Source organism: Oncorhynchus tshawytscha, linkage group LG05 (genome assembly GCF_018296145.1).
Source record: "Oncorhynchus tshawytscha isolate Ot180627B linkage group LG05, Otsh_v2.0, whole genome shotgun sequence".
NCBI lineage: Eukaryota > Metazoa > Chordata > Actinopteri > Salmoniformes > Salmonidae > Oncorhynchus > Oncorhynchus tshawytscha.
Genome location: NC_056433.1, coordinates 36,352,770 through 36,377,373, shown reverse-complemented (window position 1 = coordinate 36,377,373; position 24,604 = coordinate 36,352,770). Strand labels below are relative to the sequence as shown.

At 46.9% G+C, this 24,604-nt stretch overlaps 1 protein-coding gene across 2 annotated transcripts in view; it reads left to right on the top strand.

Moving 5' to 3' along the window:
• Positions 1-15,768, top strand: part of LOC112241085 (1-phosphatidylinositol 4,5-bisphosphate phosphodiesterase beta-1) — a 239,217-nt gene extending 223,449 nt beyond the window's left edge. The window contains exon 33 of one of the 2 annotated variants that reach the window (XM_042321857.1): positions 14,470-15,768. In XM_042321857.1, the coding sequence (XP_042177791.1) occupies positions 14,470-14,691 (222 nt within the window). In that variant the 3' untranslated portion in view covers positions 14,692-15,768. The remainder of the gene's footprint in view (positions 1-14,469) is intronic. The other variant, XM_042321858.1, reaches the window with a different exon arrangement.
• Positions 15,769-24,604: the final 8,836 nt, after the last annotated feature.

Below are 24,604 nucleotides of genomic sequence, written 5' to 3'. Positions count from 1 at the left end.
GAGAGACAGGAGGGATAGACTGAGAGACAGGAGGGATAGACAGAGAGACGGGGAGGGATAGACGGAGAGACAGGAGGGATAGAAGGAGAGACAGGAGGGATAGACAGAGAGACAGGAGGGATAGACGGAGAGACAGGAGGGATAGACAGAGAGACAGGGAGGGATAGACGGAGAGACAGGAGGGATAGAAGGAGAGACAGGAGGGATAGAAGGAGAGACAGGAGGGATAGAAGGAGAGACAGGAGGGATAGACAGAGAGACAGGGAGGGATAGACGGAGAGACAGGGAGGGATAGACGGAGAGACAGGAGGGATAGACTGGAGAGACAGGAGGGATAGACGGAGAGACAGGAGGGATAGACTGAGAGACAGGAGGGATAGACTGAGAGACAGGAGGGATAGACGGAGAGACAGGAGGGATAGACTGAGAGACAGGAGGGATAGACGGAGAGACAGGAGGGATAGACGGAGAGACAGGAGGGATAGACGGAGAGACAGGAGGGATAGACTGAGAGACAGGAGGGATAGACGGAGAGACAGGAGGGATAGACTGAGAGACAGGAGGGATAGACAGAGAGACGGGGAGGGATAGAAGGAGAGACAGGAGGGATAGAAGGAGAGACAGGAGGGATAGACAGAGAGACGGGGAGGGATAGACAGAGAGACAGGAGGGATAGACTGAGAGACAGGAGGGATAGACAGAGAGACAGGAGGGATAGACGGAGAGACAGGAGGGATAGACGGAGAGACAGGAGGGATAGACTGAGAGACAGGAGGGATAGACAGAGAGACGGGGAGGGATAGACGGAGAGACAGGAGGGATAGACGGAGAGACAGGAGGGATAGACTGAGAGACAGGAGGGATAGACAGAGAGACAGGAGGGATAGACGGAGAGACAGGAGGGATAGACGGAGAGACAGGAGGGATAGAAGGAGAGACAGGAGGGATAGAAGGAGAGACAGGAGGGATAGACGGAGAGACAGGAGGGATAGACGGAGAGACAGGAGGGATAGACGGAGAGACAGGAGGGATAGACGGAGAGACAGGAGGGATAGACGGAGAGACAGGAGGGATAGACGGAGAGACAGGAGGGATAGACGGAGAGACAGGAGGGATAGACGGAGAGACAGGAGGGATAGACGGAGAGACAGGAGGGATAGACGGAGAGACAGGAGGGATAGACGGAGAGACAGGAGGGATAGACAGAGAGACAGGAGGGATAGACGGAGAGACAGGAGGGATAGACGGAGAGACAGGAGGGATAGACGGAGAGACAGGAGGGATAGACGGAGAGACAGGAGGGATAGACTGAGAGACAGGAGGGATAGACGGAGAGACAGGAGGGATAGAAGGAGAGACAGGAGGGATAGACTGAGAGACAGGAGGGGATAGAAGGAGAGACAGGAGGGATAGACGGAGAGACAGGAGGGATAGACTGAGAGACAGGAGGGATAGACGGAGAGACAGGAGGGATAGACGGAGAGACAGGAGGGATAGACGGAGAGACAGGAGGGATAGACTGAGAGACAGGAGGGATAGACAGAGAGACGGGGAGGGATAGACAGAGAGACAGGAGGGATAGAAGGAGAGACAGGAGGGATAGAAGGAGAGACAGGAGGGATAGACTGAGAGACAGGAGGGATAGACAGAGAGACGGGGAGGGATAGACGGAGAGACAGGAGGGATAGACAGAGAGACAGGAGGGATAGACAGAGAGACAGGAGGGATAGACTGAGAGACAGGAGGGATAGAAGGAGAGACAGGAGGGATAGACTGAGAGACAGGAGGGATAGACGGAGAGACAGGAGGGATAGACTGAGAGACAGGAGGGATAGAAGGAGAGACAGGAGGGATAGACTGAGAGACAGGAGGGATAGAAGGAGAGACAGGAGGGATAGACTGAGAGACAGGAGGGATAGACGGAGAGACAGGAGGGATAGACTGAGAGACAGGAGGGATAGACGGAGAGACAGGAGGGATAGACGGAGAGACAGGGAGGGATAGACAGAGAGACAGGAGGGATAGAAGGAGAGACAGGAGGGATAGACAGAGAGACAGGAGGGATAGAAGGAGAGACAGGGAGGGATAGACGGAGAGACAGGAGGGATAGACGGAGAGACAGGAGGGATAGACGGAGAGACAGGGAGGGATAGACGGAGAGACAGGGAGGGATAGACAGAGAGACAGGAGGGATAGACAGAGAGACAGGAGGGATAGACAGAGAGACAGGAGGGATAGACAGAGAGACAGGGAGGGATAGACAGAGAGACAGGGAGGGATAGACAGAGAGACAGGAGGGATAGAAGGAGAGACAGGAGGGATAGACAGAGAGACAGGGAGGGATAGACAGAGAGACAGGAGGGATAGACAGAGAGACAGGAGGGATAGACAGAGAGACAGGGAGGGATAGACGGAGAGATGGGGAGGGATAGATGGAGAGACAGGGAGGGATAGACGGAGAGACGGGCAGGGATAGATGGAGAGACGGGGAGGGATAGATGGAGGGACAGACGGAGAGACGGGGAGGGATAGATGGAGAGACGGGGAGGGAGAGATGGAGGGATAGACGGAGAGACAGGAGGGATAGACTGAGAGACAGGTAGGGATTGACAGAGAGACAGGGAGGGATAGACGGAGAGACAGGGAGGGATAGACGGAGAGGCAGGGAGGGATAGACGGAGAGACAGGGAGGGATAGACGGAGAGGCAGGGAGGGATAGACGGAGAGGCAGGGAGGGATAGACGGAGAGGCAGGCAGGGATAGACGGAGAGGCAGGGAGGGATAGACTGAGAGACAGGTAGGGATTGACAGAGAGACAGGGAGGGATAGACTGAGAGACAGGTAGGGATTGACAGAGAGACAGGGAGGGATTGACAGAGAGGCAGGGAGGGATAGACGGAGAGGCAGGGAGGGATAGACTGAGAGACAGGTAGGGATTGACAGAGAGACAGGGAGGGATAGACTGAGAGACAGGTAGGGATTGACAGAGAGACAGGGAGGGATAGACGGAGAGACAGGGAGGGATAGACGGAGAGACAGGGAGGGATAGACGGAGAGACAGGGAGGGATAGACGGAGAGGCAGGGAGGGATAGACGGAGAGGCAGGGAGGGATAGACGGAGATACAGGGAGGGATAGACGGAGAGACAGGGAGGGATAGACAGAGAGACAGGGAGGGATAGACGGAGAGACAGGGAGGGACAGACGAAAAGATTGAGAGATAGGGAGGGATAGACGGAGAGACAGAGAGGGCGAAGAGAGTCGAGGACAGGATAGACAGATGGAGAGAGAGAGGGACAGAGAATGAGAGAAAGAGAATTAAAATGAGGGAGCATGAGAGAGAAAATGTCCAGAGGCTTTATTATGGCCCAAATGGATCTGGCTGTTGCTCTTGTTTCTGGACACAAAAACAGAGAAAGACCCTTTATCTGGAAAACCATCATTCCTTCCTCCCTCTCTCTTTCTCTCTATACTCTCCGCCTTTATCCCACTCTCTCTCTTCCTCATTCTTCCCCTCCTTCCCTCTTCCTCCCTCTCTCTCTCTACTCTCCCCCTTTATCCCCCTCTCTCTCTTCCTCATTCTTCCCCTCCTTCCCTCTTCCTCCCTCTCTATACTCTCCCCCTTTATCCCACTCTCTCTCTTCCTCATTCTTCCCCTCCTTCCCTCTTCCTCCCTCTCTCTACTCTCCCCCTTTATCCCACTCTCTCTCTTCCTCATTCTTCCCCTCCTTCCCTCTTCCTCCCTCTCTCTCTCTCTATGCCTCTCTCTACTCTCGCCCTTTATCCAACTCTCTCTCTTCCTCATTCTTCCCCTCCTTCCCTCTTCCTCCCTCTCTATACTCTCCCCTTTATCCCACTCTCTCTCTTCCTCATTCTTCCCCTCCTTCCCTCTTCCTCCCTCTCTCTCTCTCTCTATGCCTCTCTCTACTCTCGCCCTTTATCCCACTCTCTCTCTTCCTCATTCTTCCCCTCCTTCCCTCTTCCTCTCTCTCTCTACTCTCGCCCTTTATCCCACTCTCTCTCTTCCTCATTCTTCCCCTCCTTCCCTCTTCCTCCCTCTCTACTACTCTCCCCTTTATCCCACTCTCTCTCTTCCTCATTCTTCCCCTCCTTCCCTCTTCCTCCCTCTCTCTACTCTCCCCCTTTATCCCACTCTCTCTCTTCCTCATTCTTCCCCTCCTTCCCTCTTCCTCCCTCTCTCTACTCTCCCCCTTTATCCCACTCTCTCTCTTCCTCATTCTTCCCCTCCTTCCCTCTTCCTCCCTCTCTCTACTCTCCCCCTTTATCCCACTCTTTCTCTTCCTCATTCTTCCCCTCCTTCCCTCTTCCTCCCTCTCTCTCTCTATGCCTCTCTCAGACTGTTGGCGGTCTTGGCTTCCCTCATCACTGCTTTTGGTCTGCTCCTCTCTCCATTCCATAGGGTCACATCAATAATTAATACACACACACGCACACGCACACACACACACACACACATGCACACGCACGCACACACACACACACGCACACGCACACACATGTACACACACTCACACCAACACACACACACACACACACACACACACACACCCTGCCCACAGGGAACATTGTTACTCCCAGAGGAAAGCCGATGCAGTGAGACGAAGCCTTTTGTCACACTTTTGTGTCTACGTGTGTTTGTGTGTGTGTGTGAGTATATCTGCATGTGTGTGTGTGTGTTGCGTGCCAGGTTACACTCCTGCTTGCCTGTGGTGTTGGATGACAGGGCTGCTGTTTAAGCTCAAACCATGGTGGTCACCCTCTGAGGCAGATATGGCAGGATGTGTGTGCGCACGCGCGTGTGTGTCGGTGTTGACTAATGAAGGTGTCTTGAAAGGTTTCACATCTCTTGTTGTCCTGCTGGAAACCCTCCCCTCTACATCATTGTATAATAGTTCCACGTTGTCACAATGAGCCAGCTCTACATATCAGCATTACTATAAGAAAAGAAGGAAAAACTGAGGGAGTGAGAGAGGAATAGAAAGAATGGGATGGGGGGGGGCAGCAGTATAAAACCTGTCCGTTCTCTAGTCGAGGGACAATTGAGTCCTGGACAAATATACTTAACTCTGTACAGAATAATCTTGGCTAAAGCCCAACACAGACAAATAAACAATTCATAAAGCCTCTCTCTCTCTCTCTCTCTAATTCTCTCTCTCTCTTTCTTTCTTTCTTTCTTTCTTTCTTTCTTTCTATTATATTATATTATATTATGCCTCTCCTCTGGACCACTGGAAAGAATGTAAATGGTGCTTAAGCAACCCCTCAGACAGCCGGCACACACATTTCAGAGTGGTGACCCCTCATTCACCTCCTGGTCACAGAGAGCCTAATTGGACTGTGTTTGGATCTATCTAGGACAGGAGGGGACAAACACACAGTGTGGCATATATCACAGGAGTGGGTTGGAACTGCTAGGGTTGAAAATGGACTGGGTTCTGCTGTACCTAAACCATGTTACAGTACCAGAAGACTGCCCAGCAGCTTTTAAATGGATCCGTATTCCTTATTAAGTGCACTCTGCGGGCCTGGTCATATGTAGTGCACTATGTAGGGAAAAGGTTGCCATTTGGGATGCAGGCCCATAAGTAACTGTCAGAGTTAGGCTGAGGGCTGAGGAACACAGGTGGATTCTTTAAAAAATATATATTTTTAATTTTACCCCTAAATTTACCCCTTTTCGTGGTATCCAATTGTTTTAGTAGCTACTATCTTGTCTCATCTCTACAACTCTCGGGAGAGACGAAGTTTGAAAGTCATGCGTCCTCCGATACGCAACCAAGCCGCACTGCTTCTTAACACAGCGCACATCCAACCCGGAAGCCAGCCGCACCAATGTGTCAGAGGAAACACTGTGCACCTGGCAACGTGCACTGCGCCCGCTACAAACATACTTAACTCTGTACACAGGAGTCGCTTGTGCGCGATGAGACAAGCATATCCCTACCGGCCAAACCCTCCCTAACCCAGACAATGCTAGGCCAATTGTGCGTCGCCCCACGGACCTCCCGGTCGCAGCCGTTTGCGACAGAGCCTGGGCGCGAACCTAGGGTCTCTGGTGGAACAGCTGGCGCTGCAATACAGCGCCCTTAACCACTGCGCCACCCGGGAGGCCCAACACAGGTGGATTCTGAATCCTTAATGCTGGATGTTATCCCTGGTGGCCAAACATCCTCCTGGACAGCTCCCTTCCCGCAGGGTTTTGTTCCAGCCCTAATCTAACACACCTGATTCTACTAATCAGCTGCTCCCTGGGACCTTGCCTGTGTAGGGCTGGAGTAAAAGCCTGCAGAGTAGGCTTAGCAATACATGTTGAGTGCTGCTGTTATGTAACCTGTCTTACTAGCTCTAGTACTGAGAGTGGCAAGAAGTCACACATTCATTTGGAACCGAATTTAGTTCCGAGGCCCTCCGACACACACACACACCGCTTCCCTCGATGGCGCCTCAGAATGAGGACAGATGGTGAAAGTCATCCAGTATAGTATTTTAAGAAAGGTAGAAGTGAGTGTGTGTGTGTGTTTTGACAGATGATGGGTCTTCTGAGGAGATACCGTATTTAAGTGCTCGTTTGGGTCCAAGCGGAAACCACACACACGAACACAAACACTGCGCTGGTCTCTGAAGGGCAGTTGAGGTTGCTCAGTTAGATCCGGACACCTGATGAGACCTTCTATTAGACAGCACTGTTGGAGGAGGCTCAGCTCTCCACTATGTTGGATGCCGTATTGAGAGGGGTGGGAGAAGAAATGGAGACTGACAGAAAGCGAGAGAAAGAAAGAGACCCTGCTAGCTCCATCTGCTCCTCCTCTCCTCCCTCTTCACTCCATCCCTGTGACTTTTAATTACCTCAGCTGTCACTCCACCCCCAGGTGATAACGAGGTGTGGTGTTCGTCACACCCCTGTACCCAACACACACACACACACACACCCTGTCCCAACCCACGCACCTCGTCCTGATACACAACCTGTCTCCAACATCTACACACACCCTGTCCCCAACCGACACACACACACCCTTTCCACAACCGACACACACACACCCTGTCCCTAACCGACACACACACACCCTGTCCCAACCCAGACACCTCGTCCTGATACACAACCTGTCTCCAACATTTACACACACCGTGTCCACAACCGACACACACACACCCTGTCCCCAACCGACACACACACACCCTGTCCCCAACCGACACACACACGCATGCATCCCCGATGGCAATGAACACACTCGAACACACGTACACACACACACACACACACCCATGAACCATTGACTTCCGGCCACCCACCCCATTTCACCTCACACCCTCCTGCTCCACCCCACCTTTTTTTTAAACACCTAGAAACCATCTGAGCTAAGAGAGAGATGCCAGCTTTAATCAAAGGACCTCCGGGCCTATGGCAGACCACACATACTCTCGCTCCCTTTCTCACACACACACACACACACACACAGTACACAATCTCTCTCTCACACTCAGGCGTGCGGCAGACTGTCCCTTCCTAAGTGGGTCAGCAGCGGGGAGGAGACGGGCTGCAGAGCAAAGAGTCTTTAGCCATCTGGCAAAACACTCTTCCTTGGAAGGTCACATTGGGGTGTGTGGTCTGATCAGGGCAGAGGTCACCTTAGGCTCCCGTATGAATGTGACACACACACCTGAGAAAAGGTGGTCCAATCAGAGCAGACACCACTTCAAGCTCGGTTAGCGAAAGAGTAAGGGGAGACGAATTAGAATAGAACTGCCCTGTCCCAGGTAATGGAGACCTGCCTTCAGCTTCACTTCACAAGTTACATGAAATCATTTCATTTTCACGTATGTATGTGTCTAGTAGGTAGAGGGTGTGTTAGTTTTTAAACCAACGTGTTGCATCCTAATTTGCTCCCTTTTCCCGATACACCTAAGTATACAAAACATCAAGAACACCTGCTCTTTCCGTGACATAGACTGACCAGGTGAATCCAGGTGACAGCTATGATCCCTTATTGATGTCACTTGTTTAATCCACTTCAATCAGTGTAGATGAAGGGGAGGAGACGGGTTAAAGAAGGATTTTGAAGCCTTGAGACAATCGAGACATGGATTTTGCACGTGTGCCATGCAGAGGCTGAGTGGGCAAGACAAAAAACAGGGTATGGTAGTAGGTGCCGGGGCACCAGCTTAAGTGTGTCAAGAACTACAACGCTGCTGTGTTTTTCATGCTCAACAGTTTCCCGTGCGTATCAAGAATGGTCCACCACCCAAACAACATCCAGCCAACTTGACACAACTGTGGGAAGCACTGGAGTCAACATGGGCCAGCATCCCTGTTGAGCGCCTTCGACACGTTGCAGAGTCCTGTTGAGGCTGTTCTGATATTGCAAGGTGTTCCTAATGTTTGGTATACTCGGTGCACTACATGTAGGACTGATGAAAAGTAGTGCTGTATGTAGGGGATAGGGTGCCATTTAGGACGCAGGTGACTAAATGTATTATTTCCATGGTACAGAGGCAGGTTCTGTCATCAGGCAGGTTCTGTCATCAGGCAGGTTCTGTCATCAGGCAGGTTCTGTCACTGAGAACAGCTTGTCCTACGTGAGGAGGGGTGGAATCAGAAAGATGTGTCAGAGTCTGTTTGGATCAGGTGGAGACTTAATCGACAGAAAGTCAAGTGCAAAGGAAAGGACTGAATGTCTGGAAGGACAAGTGGTTCCTCCTTGTTCCTGAAGAGTCCGTGGAGGGGTAATCACCTCTCACTCACCTCACCTGTCCTCTAGTCTATGTGATCGACTTCATTCCTCTCTCCTCCATACAGCCCACTCTCCTTTCCTCACTCCAATTCCTAGTTGGATAGTCTTCATCCATCTCTCCTCCTCTCCCCAGTCCTCCAGTGGGATAGTCTTCATACCTCTCTCCTCCTCTATCCAGTCCTCCAGTGGGATAGACTTCATCCATCTCTCCTCCTCTATCCAGTCCTCCAGTGGGATAGTCTTCATCCATCTCTCCTCCTCTATCCAGTCCTCCAGTGGGATAGTCTTCATCCCTCTCTCCTCCTATCCCCAGTCCTCCAGTGGGATAGTCTTCATCCCTCTCTCCTCCTTCCCCAGTCCTCCATCATCTCCTCCTCTCTCCCCAGTCCTCCAGTGGGATAGTCTTCATCCATCTCTCCTCCTCTCCCCAGTCCTCCAGTGGGATAGTCTTCATCCATCTCTCCTCCTCTATCCAGTCCTCCAGTGGGATAGTCTTCATCCATCTCTCCTCCTCTATCCAGTCCTCCAGTGGGATAGTCTTCATCCATCTCTCCTCCTCTATCCAGTCCTTCAGTGGGATAGTCTTCATCCATCTCTCCTCCTCTATCCAGTCCTCCAGTGGGATAGTCTTCATCCATCTCTCCTCCTCTATCCAGTCCTCCAGTGGGATAGTCTTCATCCCTCTCTCCTCCTCTCCCCAGTCCTCCAGTGGGATAGTCTTCATCCATCTCTCCCTCCCCAGTCCTCCAGTGGGATAGTCTTCAGTCCTCCAGTGGGATAGTCTTCATCCCTCTCTCCTCCTCTCCCCAGTACCTCCAGTGGGATAGTCTTCATCCCTCTCTCCTCCTCTCCCCAGTCCTCCAGTGGGATAGTCTTTCCTCCTCTATCCAGTCCTCCAGTGGGATAGTCTTCATCCATCTCTCCTCCTCTCCCCAGTCCTCCAGTGGGATAGTCTTCATCCCTCTCTCCTCCTCTCCCCAGTCCTCCAGTGGGATAGTTTTCATCCATCTCTCCTCCTCTATCCAGTCCTCCAGTGGGATAGTCTTCATCCATCTCTCCTCCTCTATCCAGTCCTCCAGTGGGATAGTCTTCATCCCTCTCTCCTCCTCTCCCCAGTCCTCCAGTGGGATAGTCTTCATCCCTCTCTCCTCCTCTCCCCAGTCCTCCAGTGGGATAGTCTTCATCCCTCTCTCCTCCTCTCCCCAGTCCTCCAGTGGGATAGTCTTCATCCCTCTCTCCTCCTCTCCCCAGTCCTCCAGTGGGATAGTCTTCATCCCTCTCTCCTTCTCTCCCCAGTCCTCCAGTGGGATAGTCTTCATCCATCTCTCCTCCTCTATCCAGTCCTCCAGTGGGATAGTCTTCATCCCTCTCTCCTCCTCTATCCAGTCCTCCAGTGGGATAGTCTTCATCCCTCTCTCCTCCTCTCCCCAGTCCTCTGCCTGTGTCTCACACAAGTGTCTCTTTACACCTGGAGACTCTTAAGAATGACTCCTTGGATTGGAGTGGGACTGAGGTTAATTAATATTGGATCACTTCACTGTAGTTTGATTGTGTATAAAAGGTGTATTACCCACAAAGACAGCCATAGTCCTGACCATTAGCCCACAAGTCATTTGGCGATACATTAATCGGAGGGTTGTTTTGATGAGTAAGTAATCCTACAAAAATGGTGTGTTTTTTTTGGCGCGAGTCTACCGCTGTAAGATCAGAGAGTTATTCAAATCAGCCTTTTTTTCCCATCGCATGTAATGCTGACGAGCCTCAGTTGAGCGCTTAGATTCTGACATGTTCCTTTTTTAAAAATGTTTACCTTTTATTTATACAATTAAGAACACATTTGAATTTACATTGAAGACCTGTCAAACGCATCAATAAACAACAACACAACAATTATACTGTACATATCTATATTTACGCATCAATTACACAATACATGAAAAGCGAACACAAAACCCGGAAAGCAAAAACACAATAATATGAAACAACCACATTCTTCAGTAAAAAGGTCCTTGAACATCCTGCCTGAATTGCAGTACAAGCACCACATTCACCAACTTTAAGGAGATCGTTCCACGTGAGAGGTGCAAAAAAAAACGTAAAGCCAAGTTACCTAACGCATTGAAGGGCTCTCCAGAGAAAGCCATCCCTGATTCCGGTCTGGTAACATACTTCTGAAGTTTAACAATAAGGTATGGCCCCTACCCCCCCACCCATTTTGCCCTCAGAACAGCCTCAGTTCGTTGGGGCATGGACTTTACATAGCATCCACAGGAATGCTGCATCATGATGACTCCAATGCTTCCCCCAGTATGTGGACACCCTTTCCAATGAGTGGTTTCTGCTATTCCCTGCTATTTCAGCCACACCTGTTACCGACAGGTGTATAAGATCGAGCACACAGCCATGGAATCTCCATAGACAAACATTGGCAGTAGAAATGGCCTTACTGAAGAGCTCAGTGACTTTCAACGTGGCACCGTCATAGGATGCCACCTTTCCAACAAGTCAGTTTGTCAAATTTCTGCCCTGCTAGAGCTGACCCGGTCAACTGTAAGTGCTGTTATTGTGAAGTGAAAATGTCTAGGAGCAACAACGGCTCAGCCGTGAAGTGGTAGGCCACACAAGCTCACAGAACGGGACCGGCGAGTGCTGAAGTGTGTATCGAGGAAAGATCGCCTGTCCTTGGTTGCAACCTTCACTACCGAGTTCCAAACTGCCTCTGGAAGCAACGTCAGCACAACAACTGTTCATTGGGGGTTTAATGAAATGGGTTACCATGGCCGAGCAGCCACACACAAGCCTAAGATCACCATGCGCAATGTGATGCGTTGGCTGGAAACGCTTTCTCTGGAGTGATGAATCACACTTCACCATCTGGCAGTCCGACGGACGAATCTGGGTTTGGCTGATGCAAGTAGAAAGCAACCTGTCCCAATGCATAGTGCCAACTGTAAAGTTCAGTGGAGGGGGAAAAATGGCCTGGGGCTGTTTATCATGGTTCGGGCTAGGCCCCTTAGTTCCAGTGAAGGGAAATCTTAACGCTACAGCATAGAATTACATTTTACACGATTCTGTGTTTCCAACTTTGTGGCGATAGTTTGGGGAAGGCACTTTCCTGTTTTAGCATGATAATGCCCCCGTGCACAAAGCGAGGTCCATACAGAAATGGTTTGTCGAGATTGTTGTGGAAGAACTTGACTGGCCTGCACAGAGCCCTGACTTCAACCCCATTGAATACATTTGGGATTAATTGGAATGCCGACTGCGAGCCAGGCATAATAGCCCAACATCAGTGCCCGACCTCACTAATGCTCTTGTGGCTGGATGGAAGTCCCCGCAGCAATGTTCCAACTTCTAGTGGAAAGCCTTCCCAGAAGAGTGGAGGCTGTGATAGCAGTAAAGGGGGGACCAACTCCATATTAATACCCATGATTTTAGACGAGTATACTTTTGATCATATAGTGTATATAAAACACAGGAAAATCATGCTTTTGACGGCACTGGGCCATTAAGAACATAATTTCCAACCAAAGAAGTAGCAAAGATGGTACTATGACCTTGTCTGAATCCTGACTGGTGTACATATAGAATACATTTTGTAGTTTAAAAGGATCTAAGTTGAGTTGGCAAGAGAGTTTGGAAATGGGGCGATAATTATTTAGGTCACACGGGTCACCAACATTGTGAAGGGGAAGTATATTGGCTGCCTTCCAGACCCTCGGGATGGTACCAGAAATAATTGTAAGGTTAAAGCTGCAATATGTGACATAGAAATGTTAGTAATAGATCTGTCATTCTCATTGAAAGCTTGTCTAAGGCGTGGTGGATATGTTCTATGTGCTCTATTTCTATGGTTCCCGTTCTTAAGTTTCGTTTTTGTGACTTTTACTTTAGGTTTTCTACACCAGCTTCAAAAAGCTGAAAATACTATATTTTTGGTTATGGAAAATATATTTCACAGCAGTTTAGATGGTGCAATGATTCTCTACACTCTACTTGCTTGTTTTGTCACGTAAACTGAAATTAGGCAAACGATTACAATTTTAGCAACCAGAAAATGGCGGCACGATGTCTGCATAGTGCACCCTTAAAAATGTGTTAAAGGTTCTGTAATCAGATGAGCAGAAAGCTGCAGCGAGAAAGGACCAGGCAAATCAGCCCCAGTGGATTCTTTTTTAACATCAATGTGGCGCAAGGCCTCCAGCACATCACAGGTAGAAAGTTGTTGAAATGAAAACAAAGAAGAAGTTGACGGGGAACTTCCATAGAGCCAACTGGAGGCTGGAAGAGGGGCAGGCAGTCGTCTATCTCACCAGGGTCAATTAAACCACCATTTCTTTCAAATAAAAAGCCTGCTGAGATAAAGGCTTATTTCTCATTTTACTCAGTAATGATGTCAGTCTGACACAACTTGCTTATGCAGGAAAGGAATTTCCTCTCCTCTGTGCGTTAACTGATTTCCAAAATTTAGACAGATCACCAGCAGAGTCTGGGATAGATTTGGCTTTCTTGATTGAGGAAGTGCATCTATTTCTTAATTGCCTGAAAAGCTGCCAATCAGCTACAGAGTCAGGTGGTAAATCCCAGATAAATGTGTATTTTGGTTTATGGACACGTGTGTAACCAGAATCAACAAAAACATTTTTTTGGGGGGGGGGAGTAGTGGTATTTAGAGAACGTGAAGCCACCTCTCCCAATTTTTTTCAATCTGTTACACTTGAAGATATTGTTATCAGCAATGTCAATGTCCTTATCCAGGATCGAGCCGTTTAGCCAAGTCTCTGTGAGGACCATAATATCCGAGCTCGTGTCATGCACCCACATATAAAGAAGGTCCATCTTTGACATCAAACTTCATACTCTACGTTGACAGCCCGAGCCCTCTATGCAATTTGAAAACAGGGGGGGTATCCATATTTGTGGTATTTGGAAGAGAAAAAAAAAGGCATTGGACAAACTTACCACAGTGGGCTTCCGAACATATTATCACTAACAACACCATTGTGAATATGGATGTCTGTAGCAGTACGATGATAACTCTCTGAAATAGTGGGAATGGGGAGAATTACCTGAGCAGGGGTTGGGCTGTTTTCTTAGGCTCTTAGATTGTGATGTGGTTCATCTTTGCAGCTCTCCTTTAATTATGGCCCTCCCCTGGGACGCAGCAGGGTAGTTAAACAGAGAAATCAGCATTAAAGCAATTATTGGATCAGAATGAATACAATCCTGTCATCTGTAATCATTAGTGGTGGCTATGCCTGGGAGAAAACAGACTGTATCCTTCTCTCTCTCTGACTTCCCCGTCTGTCTGTCAGAAGGCAGGGAGCTCAGTAACATTATTACTAATTGAGGTAGAGAAAATGTAACAGAAAACCGGTTGACCGGTAACATCGACTCAGCCGGTCCATATCAGTCATCACTAGTCAATGCCACCATATTCTTTTCTCCTCTTCAGTTACAGAGTACCAGGGGTAGCAAGGACAAGTTCAGTATATAATGATGTAGGCCCCCTTTGTTGGTTCTGTAGACCCATACCGTTTGTCCTCTCCCTGTTGCTGCTTATAGACCCATTCTCTGTCCTCTCTCCTTCCTATAGCTGCAGAGAGGTGGACTAGGACCAGTTCTCTTTGTAGCTGTAGTTCTCTTGCTACGGTTTGTTCTGTGGTTCTATTTGGTTCTGTTGTAGAACCATACTTTGTTCTCTTCTCTCCCAATAGCTGCAGACCGAGCTGGACCAGGAGTACCAGGACAAGTTCAGACGGTTGCCCCTAGAGATCCAGGAGTTTGTCCAGGACAGCAGCAAGGCCAAGCTTAGCGACGACAGTACCCATGGCAACCTGTCTGTCTCCTCGACGACCGAGAGGCTCAACCACAAAGCGTCCCAGTCAGAGGATGACACAGAAGACTCGTCGGAAAGAGTGTTTGACACACCCCTTTAAGACAAATCTGAAATGACACCCTTTTCCCTATATAGTGCAGTACTTTTGGCCGGAGCCTCATATAAAGACTGTCCAAAAGTAGTGCACTATATAGGGAATAGGCTTTAGAGACGAAACATCATTAGAGACTAAACCCTCCCCTTCCTCTGAATTGGACAGTTCTGGTTGGTCGTTCGAGGTGAAAATTGCCATTCTAGGGACAGATTACCCTGCGCTAACTCCTAACCTGAACCAGTAGGGGGGTTAAACAATATCTGACCATGGACCAGTAATAGGGAGTACCTACTCTGTAGTTCTATTCAGATATGTAAATACTTGTTTTGTATTTGTGTGTTTTTGTTGTTTTGCTCCGGAGCGGTGCAGACACAGGATACGTGTATGTGTGACTCGGCACTAACTATGCGCAGGAACTAAGTTACATACTTGAACCATTGCACAGACAGAATCATTTCTTTAAAAAAAATTAACATGTTTTTAATGTGTTCCTACTTTTTAAAAAGGACAATGTATTAGGTGTTAGATTACGTTCTCACAATGCTGACTATAGTGTAGGTCAGTCAGTGGTGCCAATGTTTTGATTTCACTGTGCACTTAGAGAATAGTTATGAGTATCACTGATTTGACATTGGTTAAGACCAGGGCAATGTTGAATTTGTAACGTGCAATGGCACCGCAATGTAAAGTGATTGCATTGCAAGCCCCAAATAAAGTCCAGGCATAGCAAGTCAATTTCAACTTCCTGTCCAACCACTGTGGACACAGCCTTTATTTTCTTTATTGGAAAGTACGAATCACTCCTAATTTATATTTTGCACTGAAGGCTTTCTACAGAACTAACTCTTCTATTCTATCGTCGCCACCAAGCACTGGAGGCTTGCTGGTTCTATTTCGTCCTCACAAAAGTAAGTCTACTCTGTGTTGCTGCTACCTTGTTTTAATACTATTTTTGTCCTATTTTGCTTTGTAAGATATATTGGCCTTGTCGAGACGTACTTATTTTATCGTTTTGATTTTTTCATTTTTGTAAATGCTTTTGACACATTAGCGTTTAGATTGTTTATGGTTAATCCTGCCGTGGAGGGGTGGGGGGTGCGGAGGGGCTGAGGGATGGAAGGAGGGTGATGAGGGATGGAGGGAGGGTGATGAGGGATGGAGGGAGGGTGATGAGCGATGGAAGGAGGGTGATGAGGGATGGAGGGAGGGTGATGAGGGATGGAGGGAGGGTGATGAGGGAGAGTAAATCACGTATCTGCATGCCGTTGAACTATTGTAAATGTTACTGTAGCAGAGAAGCCGTAACGTAAATGTAAAATGTACATTTCTCTGTCCTCTTGTACAGCAGATCATTAACCTGACCTTAATGATTTGAAATCAAGCTGAAACTGCAACTATGACATTGTTTGTACAGTACTAGTGATGAACTACTTGTGCTGGTATGGGATAACATTTAAAAAAGACTATCACTGCCCCTTACCAAAGACTGAAATTGTTAACACTCTGACACACACACGCACACACACATTTGATCCATTAACATTAAGACACTAAAATGATGTCCCAGGCCTTTTCAACATTTATACCCTAAATGTAGTTTTATGATCAATACATGTCCCAAATGTTTATTCAATGGTTTTCCTTTGGTAATATAATGTAAGTACTTTACTGCCCAAGACAGTCATCACAGATAATGTTTGCAACATGGTAGATTTGAACTATTTCTAAAGCCAAACCTTTGGTCATTTCATGTCCATGTAAAATATTGAGTGCACCGCCCCTAACAGGATCTTGTACACTATTGGTCCATTCATCCTATGATATGTGACATCATACCAAATTAAAATGTCAGTCAAAGACCCTGTACAGGGCCCTACATACACCACATTGATGTGTCATGTCTGCTGTCGGCATACTTCTTTCAATTGATTAACTTGAATCGGTTTAAAGTGAAGGATCACATTATAAAGTGTAAACAAGTATAACTTGGTTTCTATCAAATACGGTTCTTATTGATGTGAGAGTCCTGTGCCTTTTGAATAGGTTTGCCTTGTTTTGATGTCGAATGTGTGAAATGCATCTTTGTGTAAATTGCCATTGTATTATACGAAGCTGTCTGTTATTGGATAGACCGTGTGCACTTTTAGTACGGTACCACTACTGAGTTAAAAACACTTGCGATGATGAAGAGTATTTTGAGAAGTGGCTCCTTAAAAAGACAATAATTATAGACGTGTATTTTTATTTTGTCTTGAAGCACTTGTTTCTGTTCATCAACCTAAGTGTATGCATTTTGTTGTTGTAAATGTGTGTATGGCGTAAAGGGAAAACATTGAGATGATGATGATGATGATGATCATAGTATAGAAGTGTAAAGGGAATCTGCTTGTGATTAATAAATGTGACTATTGTACATTGCTGAAGTGAACACTTGTCTGTTGATTTGTAGTTCCCAGTAATACTATGATAGATGTTTTACCTCCTATGCAGGTAAAGCGTGTTCACTGTGATGCTAACAGCTTCACTTCCTCCACTGTCCCTGTCCCCTTACTAGGCTCACCTTATTGTTCTGAATCCTTTCCAAGAACATCCACTAAGTCAGGGTCACACTGAGTGCACAACACTTTTGTGTCAAGTTGACTGGATGTACTATGGGTGGTTCATTCTTGACACACGCCGGAAGCTGTGGAGCATGAAAAACCCAGCAGCTTTGCAGTTCTTGACACAAACCGGTGCGCCTGGCACCTACTACCATTCCCCGTTCAAAGGCACTTAAATATTTTGTCTTTCCCATTCACTCTCTGAATGGCACACAAACACAATCCATGTCTCTATTGTCTCACGGCTTAACAATCCTTCTTTAACCGGTCTCCTCCCCTTCATCTACACTGATTGAAGTGGATTTAACAAGTGACATCAGTAAGGGATCAAAGCTTCCACCTGGATTCACCTGGTCAGTATAAGTCATGGAAAGAGCAGATGTTCCTAATGTTTTGTACACTCAGCGTATTATGTGCTATTACGTGGAGTATGTGTCAACATACTGAAGAGGTAGTGTCTGTGCGTACGTGCGTGTGTGTGTGTGTCGTGTGTGTGTACTGAAATGGCAGACAATGGACTTCCAAGAATGTCACTACTGTGGTCTGTAAGAGGTTTAAGGATAGTAAAGTACATCAACAGTGCAAAGCCACACTTGCAACCACTGGCAGCTACACTTGCAATCACATTAAAACATTATCTTAAGACCTACACCTCAACTGGAGTTGTGTATAAAGGGTGTGACCATTGAGCAAGTCGAGGAAGCTAAACTCCTAGGTATAACGTTGGGATGGTCAATTGTCATGGTCAAGTCATATTGAGTTGTGGTGAAGATGGGGATGGGTATGTCTGTTATAAAAATATGTTCTGCGTTTTTGACACGAAAATCTACTGGTCTTGTCCCAACTTGATTACTGTCCAGTCATATGGTGTAGCAAAGAAAGTCCTAGCAAAGCTTCAGCTGGTTCAAAACAAAGCAGCAAGTCCTTCCCCTTAACTGCACACACAGAACTAACATCCACAACACGCATGCCAGTCTTCCCTGGTTGAGGATTGAAGAGAGATGAACTGCTTAACTGAAAATTCCAATGATCTGCATAATCAAATAGCATTCAGCTCAGGCACCCACACATACCCCACAAGACATGTCACCAGGGGTCTCTTCACAGTCCCCAAGTCCAATACGAATTCACGGCAACGCACGGTATTATACAGTGGTGTAAAGTACTTAAAAAAACTGGAACATGCTGTCGTACACGTCGATCCAGAGCGTCCCAAACGTGCTCAATCTGGTGAGTATGCAGGCCATGGAAGAACTGGGACATTTTCAGCTTCCAGGAATTGTCTACAGATCCTTGAGACATGGGGCCGTGCATTATCATGCTGAAACATGAGGTGATGGTGGCAGATGAATGGCATGACAATGGGCCTCAGGATCTCGTCACGGTATCTCTGTGCATTAAAATTTCCAACGATAAAACGCAATTGTGTTTGTTGTCCATAGCTTATGCCTGCACCTACCATAACCCTCCATGGGGCACGCTGTTCACAATGTTGAGGTCAGCAAACTGCTCACCCACACGACTCCATACAGGCTGTCTGCCATCTGTCCGGTACAGTTGAAACCGGGGATCCACTCGTGAAGAGCACACTTCTCCAGCGTGCCAGTGGCCATCGAAGGTGAGCATTTGCCCACTGAAGTTGGTTATGACGCTGAACGGCAGTCAGGCCAAGACCCTGGTGAGGACGACGAGCTTGCAGATGAGCTTCCGTGAGACAATTTCTTAAAATTCTTTGGTTGTGCAAACCCACAGTTTCATCAGCTGTCCGGGTGGCTGGTCTCAGACAGTCCCGGTGGTGAAGAAGCTTGATGTCCTGGGCTGGCGTGGCTACACGTGGTCTACGGTTGTGAGGCCGGTTGGACTTACTGTACCGTTTGGACATACAAATTCTCTAAAAGAATGTTGGAGTTTGTGTGACAAAACTGCACATTTTAGAGTGGCCTTGTATTGTCCCCAGCCGAGGTGCACCTGTGTAATGATCATGTTGTTTATTCAGCTTTTTGATATGCCACACCTCTCAGGTGGATGGATTATCTTGGCAAAGGAGAAATGCTCACTAACAGGGATGTAAACACATTTGTGCAGAACATTTTACAGAAATGAGCTGTTTTCTGCATATGAAACATTTTTTCGATCTTATATTTCAGCTCAACAAACATGGGACCAACACTTTACATGTTGCGTTTAATACATTTGTCCAGTGTAGATACATGTAGCTTCTCTTCTGTCGTTATATGTTGCCCTAGAAGAAGAACGTTGTAAATCGATAGAATGAAATGAATGCTTCAGTCTAGTTCTCTCTGTCATCTCTGCTTCTTGTTGTGGAGAAAGTAGAAGAAGAAATGAAAAACTGGAAAAATCTTCCGTGCAAAATGGCCAAATGACATCAGTTTGACCAGTTGCAAGGAAATAGATGGCTGGGAAAATCATATTTTCTGTGGTTGAAATACAAATCAGCTTTCATGATGCTGATAAAACACAGAACCTCTACAGATGGTCCCTAATGGGCGCATTCAACATTCTCAGAATTTGCTGAAAGAATTAAATCCTATTTCTCCACTCCTGTTCCCGATGCAATATTTAGATTCGGTGTATCATTTTACTGCAAGAAATGCTTCATTCCGCAGGGCTTAATATCAAGGCTATGCGAGAGGTTTTAGGCCTGCAGTCAGTGTCCAAACTGCAGTTTTCATTTGACCCATCTGAACAGTAGGCTACAGTTCCCTTGACGTGCCATAGGCCTATTTGAAATCCCCATCTTGTGACTGTCGAATTTGTACAGCGCCTCACAATCATCACACATAACACAGCCCGGCACTGCCATCATCCTGTTTCACCACTTCACCAAATCTTTCCCAAACAATACTTTTCTGGCCCTGCCTTCCCTCTATTTTCAACTCTTCATGTCGCATCTTTCCTCTTATTGAATTAAACGTCGACATTGACCTTATTCTTTCTGCTCGTTCCCAAAAGCATTTGGCGATTGGTGTGTAGGCCATTTGGCACGCGAACAGTTTAGACCCTAAAGCTTAGGCTTATGCACTAATGCCAGATAGACAAAAAATAGCGAAAGAAAAAAACGCAATATAGGCTATAGACATACATTGCACAAGAATGATACATTTGTGGATTTTTTGGGGTGTTTTGTGTTCCCTTTATTCAACCCTCCCGCCACCCACCCATCCTTCATCCACAAAATACTTAACGACCCTAAACCCACCCGCGGGGAGGGTTATAAATCAACCCACTCATCACCAACACAGACACACTCTAAAACACACATTATTTTTGCTGTTGTGTTGTTTGTATTATTTTTGTTGTGTATTGTTGTATTTAACATGTCTGCGACTTTCCTTGTCTTTCAGCGTACCAGTGTTTTCTTACTCGTCATGTTTTGTGTTTTTTCTGTGGACCCTAGGAAGAGTAGCTGCTACTTCTGGAAAAGCTAATGAGGATCCAAATAAACATCTGTGTTCGTGCAGCATACTGCACTGTAATTCCCAGTGGGGCTGGTGGGAGGAGCTATAGGAGGACGGGCTCATTGTAATGACTGGAATGGAATCAATGGAACGGTATCAAACACATCACACATATGGAAACCACATGTTTGACTCCGTTCCATTGATTCCATTCCAGGCATCACAATGAGTCTATCCTCCTATAGCTCCTCCCACCAGCCTCCACTGGTAATTACGTGGGTGCAGGGGAGTATTTTTCTCCGCTGCACCCTTAGCACCCATACTTCACACGGCTATGACTACATCCATAGACTGTGATTCAAATTCAGAGGTAGACCATGCAGGGAATCTTCCATAGGTGTACACACACACACACACACACACACAGAAACCGCCGAAACATTCCAGGAACCACGGAGACAGCTAATTAACCCTGTGCTGCGCTGGGCTAAGCTGGGCTAGAGGCGGAAGGGGTGGGTCATGGTTTTTAATATGATTCCAGAGGATATGTAAACACTGATGCCTTTCCGTTCCCTCCAGTCCAAACACACACACACACACATATACACACACATAGAGTCCAAACTCCCAGGAATACCGACTGCCGTCTGTCCATCTGCTGCGGGGACAAGAGGTGTCGGATAAATAGGTTTTTAATGAAACACACCAGGACAGTCGAATGGAGAGAATTGGTGGGAGAGGAAGAAAGACTGTGTGTCTGTGTGTGTATGTGTGTGCGTGCGTGCGTGGATTTGTATAGGGTTATGATAGACTGCTGTGTATAACGACAAGCAGCACTTCCTGCTACGGCCAGTGAGATCTGCGGAACCACTCGTGTGCACGTGTGTTATCAGAACATCACGCTGATGGACCATTATCACTGGGATCAGTCACATGACTGGGCAGTCGTTTCCTGCCACTTAGACAATTTGTCAGCCATTTGAAGACCACTATTATCTTTGTGTTATACCACTCCAAGACATTCCATAGAGTCTTGATTTCATCAAAGTGTACAGAAGTAACCCTGCTAGGGCCACACTATTGCCTCTGTCTAGTGAATCAGTCCTACTGGCACAGGGCAGCTCAGTCATTCTAAGTGTGTGGCATCCAGCTCACCCCTGGTAAGGTTAAGGTAATGGGACACAATTCAAATGACTACTTTTGGAGATTCTAATTACGTTGGTAACCAGTTTATAATAGCAATAAGGCACCTTGGGGGCTGTGTCCAGGCACTTCACGTTGCGTTGTGCATAAGAACAGACTTAGCAGTGGTATATTGGCCATATACCACACCCTCTTTGGCCTGATTGATTAAATATACAACGGGTAGAACACAGAAATACTTGTGTACTGTTCTAATTATGTGGGTAACCAGTTTATAATAAAATAAGGCACCTTTTGGGTTTGTGGTATATGGCCAAGTGCATTTGGAAAGCATTCAGACCCCTTGATTTTTCCACATTTTGTTACGTTATTCTAAAATGTATTGAATTAATCTATTAATCTATAGAAAATACCCCATAACGAAAAAGCAAAAAACTGGTTGTTAGAAATGTTTGCTAATTTATTACATATAAAAAACAGAAATGCCATATTTCCGTAAGTATTCAGACCCTTTGCTATGAGACTCAAAATTGAGCTCAGGTGCATCCTGTTTCCATTGATCATCTTTGAGATGTTTCCACAATTTGATTGGTGTCCACCTATTGAATAGATTGGACATGATTTGGAAAGGCACACACCTGTCTATATAAGGTCCCACAGTTGACAGTGCATGTCACAGCAAAAACCAAGCCTTCAGCCACTCCTCAGTAAAAGGCACATGACAGCTCGCTTGGAGTTTGCCAAAAGGTACCTAAAGGACTCACAGACCATGAGAAACAAGATTCTCTGGTCTGATGAAACCAAGATTGAACTCTTTGGCCTGAATGCCAAGCGTCACCCCACGGCGAAGCATGGTGGTGGCAGCATCATACTGTGGTGATGTTTTTCAGAGGCAGGGACTGGGAGACAAGTCAGGATCGAGGGAAAGATGAATGGAGCAAAGTACAGAGATATCCTTGATGAAAACCTGTTCCAGATCGCTCAAGGTTCACCTTCCAACAGGCAAAGGTTCACCTTCCAACAGGACAACGACCCTAAGCACACAGCCAAGAAAATGCAGGAGTAGCTTCGGGACTAGTCTCTGAATGTCCTTGAGTGGCCCAGCCAGAGCAATGTCTTGAACCTGATCGAACATCTCTGGATAGACCTGAAAATAGCTGTGTAGCGACGCTCCCCATCTAACCTGACAGAGCTTGAGAGGATCTACAGAGAAGAAAGTGAGAAACTCTCCAAATACAGGTGTGCCAAGTTTGTAGTGTCATACCAAGAAGACTAGAGGCTCTAATCACTGCCAATCAACAAAGTACTGAGTAAAGGGTCTGAATACTTACAGTTTGGCAAAAAAAGTATTTAGTCAGCCACCAATTGTGCATGTTCTCCCACTTAAAAAGATGAGAGAGGCCTGTAATTTTCATCATAGGTACACTTCAACTATGACAGGCAAAATGAGGAAAGAAAATCCAGAAAATCACATTTTTAATGAATTTATTTGCAAATTATGGTGGAAAATAAGTATTTGGTCACCTACAAACAAGCAAGATTTCTGGCTCTCACAGACCTGTAACTTCTTCTTTAAGAGGCTCCTCTGTCCTCCACTCGTTACCTGTATTAATGACACCTGTTTGAACTTGTTATCAGTATAAAAGACACCTGTCCACAACCTCAAACAGGCACACTCCAAACTCCACTATGGCCAAGACCAAAGAGCTGTCAAAGGACACCAGAAACAAAATTGTAGACCTGCACCAGGCTGGGAAGACTGAATCTGCAATAGGTAAGCAGCTTGGTTTCAAGAAATCAACTGTGGGAGCAATTATTAGGAAATGGAAGACATACAAGACCACTGATAATCTCCCTCGATCTGGGGCTCCACGCAAGATCTCACCCCGTGGGGTAAAAATAATCAAAAGAACGGTGAGCAAAAATCCCAGAACCACACGGGGGGACCTAGTGAATGACCTGCAGAGAGCTGGGACCAAAGTAACAAAGCCTACCATCAGTAACACACTACGCCGCCAGGGACTCAAATCCTGCAGTGCCAGACGTGTCCCCCTGCTTAAGCCAGTACATGTCCAGGCCCATCTGAAGTTTGCTAGAGAGCATTCGGATGATCCAGAAGAAGATTGGGAGAATGTCATATGGTCAGATGAAACCAAAATATAACTTTTTGGTAAAAACTCAACTCGTTGTGTTTGGAGGACAAAGAATGCTGAGTTGCATCCAAAGAACACCATACCTACTGTGAAGCATGGGGGTTGAAACATCATGCTTTTGGGGCTGTTTTTCTGCAAAGGGACCAGGACGACAGATCCGTGTAAAGGAAAGGATGAATGGGGCCATGTATCGTGAGATTTTGAGTGAAAACCTCCTTCGATCAGCAAGGGCATTGAAGATGAAACGTGGCTGGGTCTTTCAACATGACAATGATCCCAAACACACCGCCTGGGCAACGAAGGAGTGGCTTCGTAAGAAGCATTTCAAGGTCCTGGAGTGGCCTAGCCAGTCTCCAGATCTCAACCCCATAGAAAATCTTTGGAGGGAGTTGAAAGTCTTTGTTGCCCAGCAACAGCCCCAAAACATCACTGCTCTAGAGGAGATCTGCATGGAGGAATGGGCCAAAATACCAGCAACAGTGTGTGAAAACCTTGTGAAGACTTACAGAAAACATTTGACCTCTGTCATTGCCAACAAAGGGTATATAACAAAGTATTGAGGTAAACTTTTGTTATTGACCAAATACTTATTTTCCACCATAAT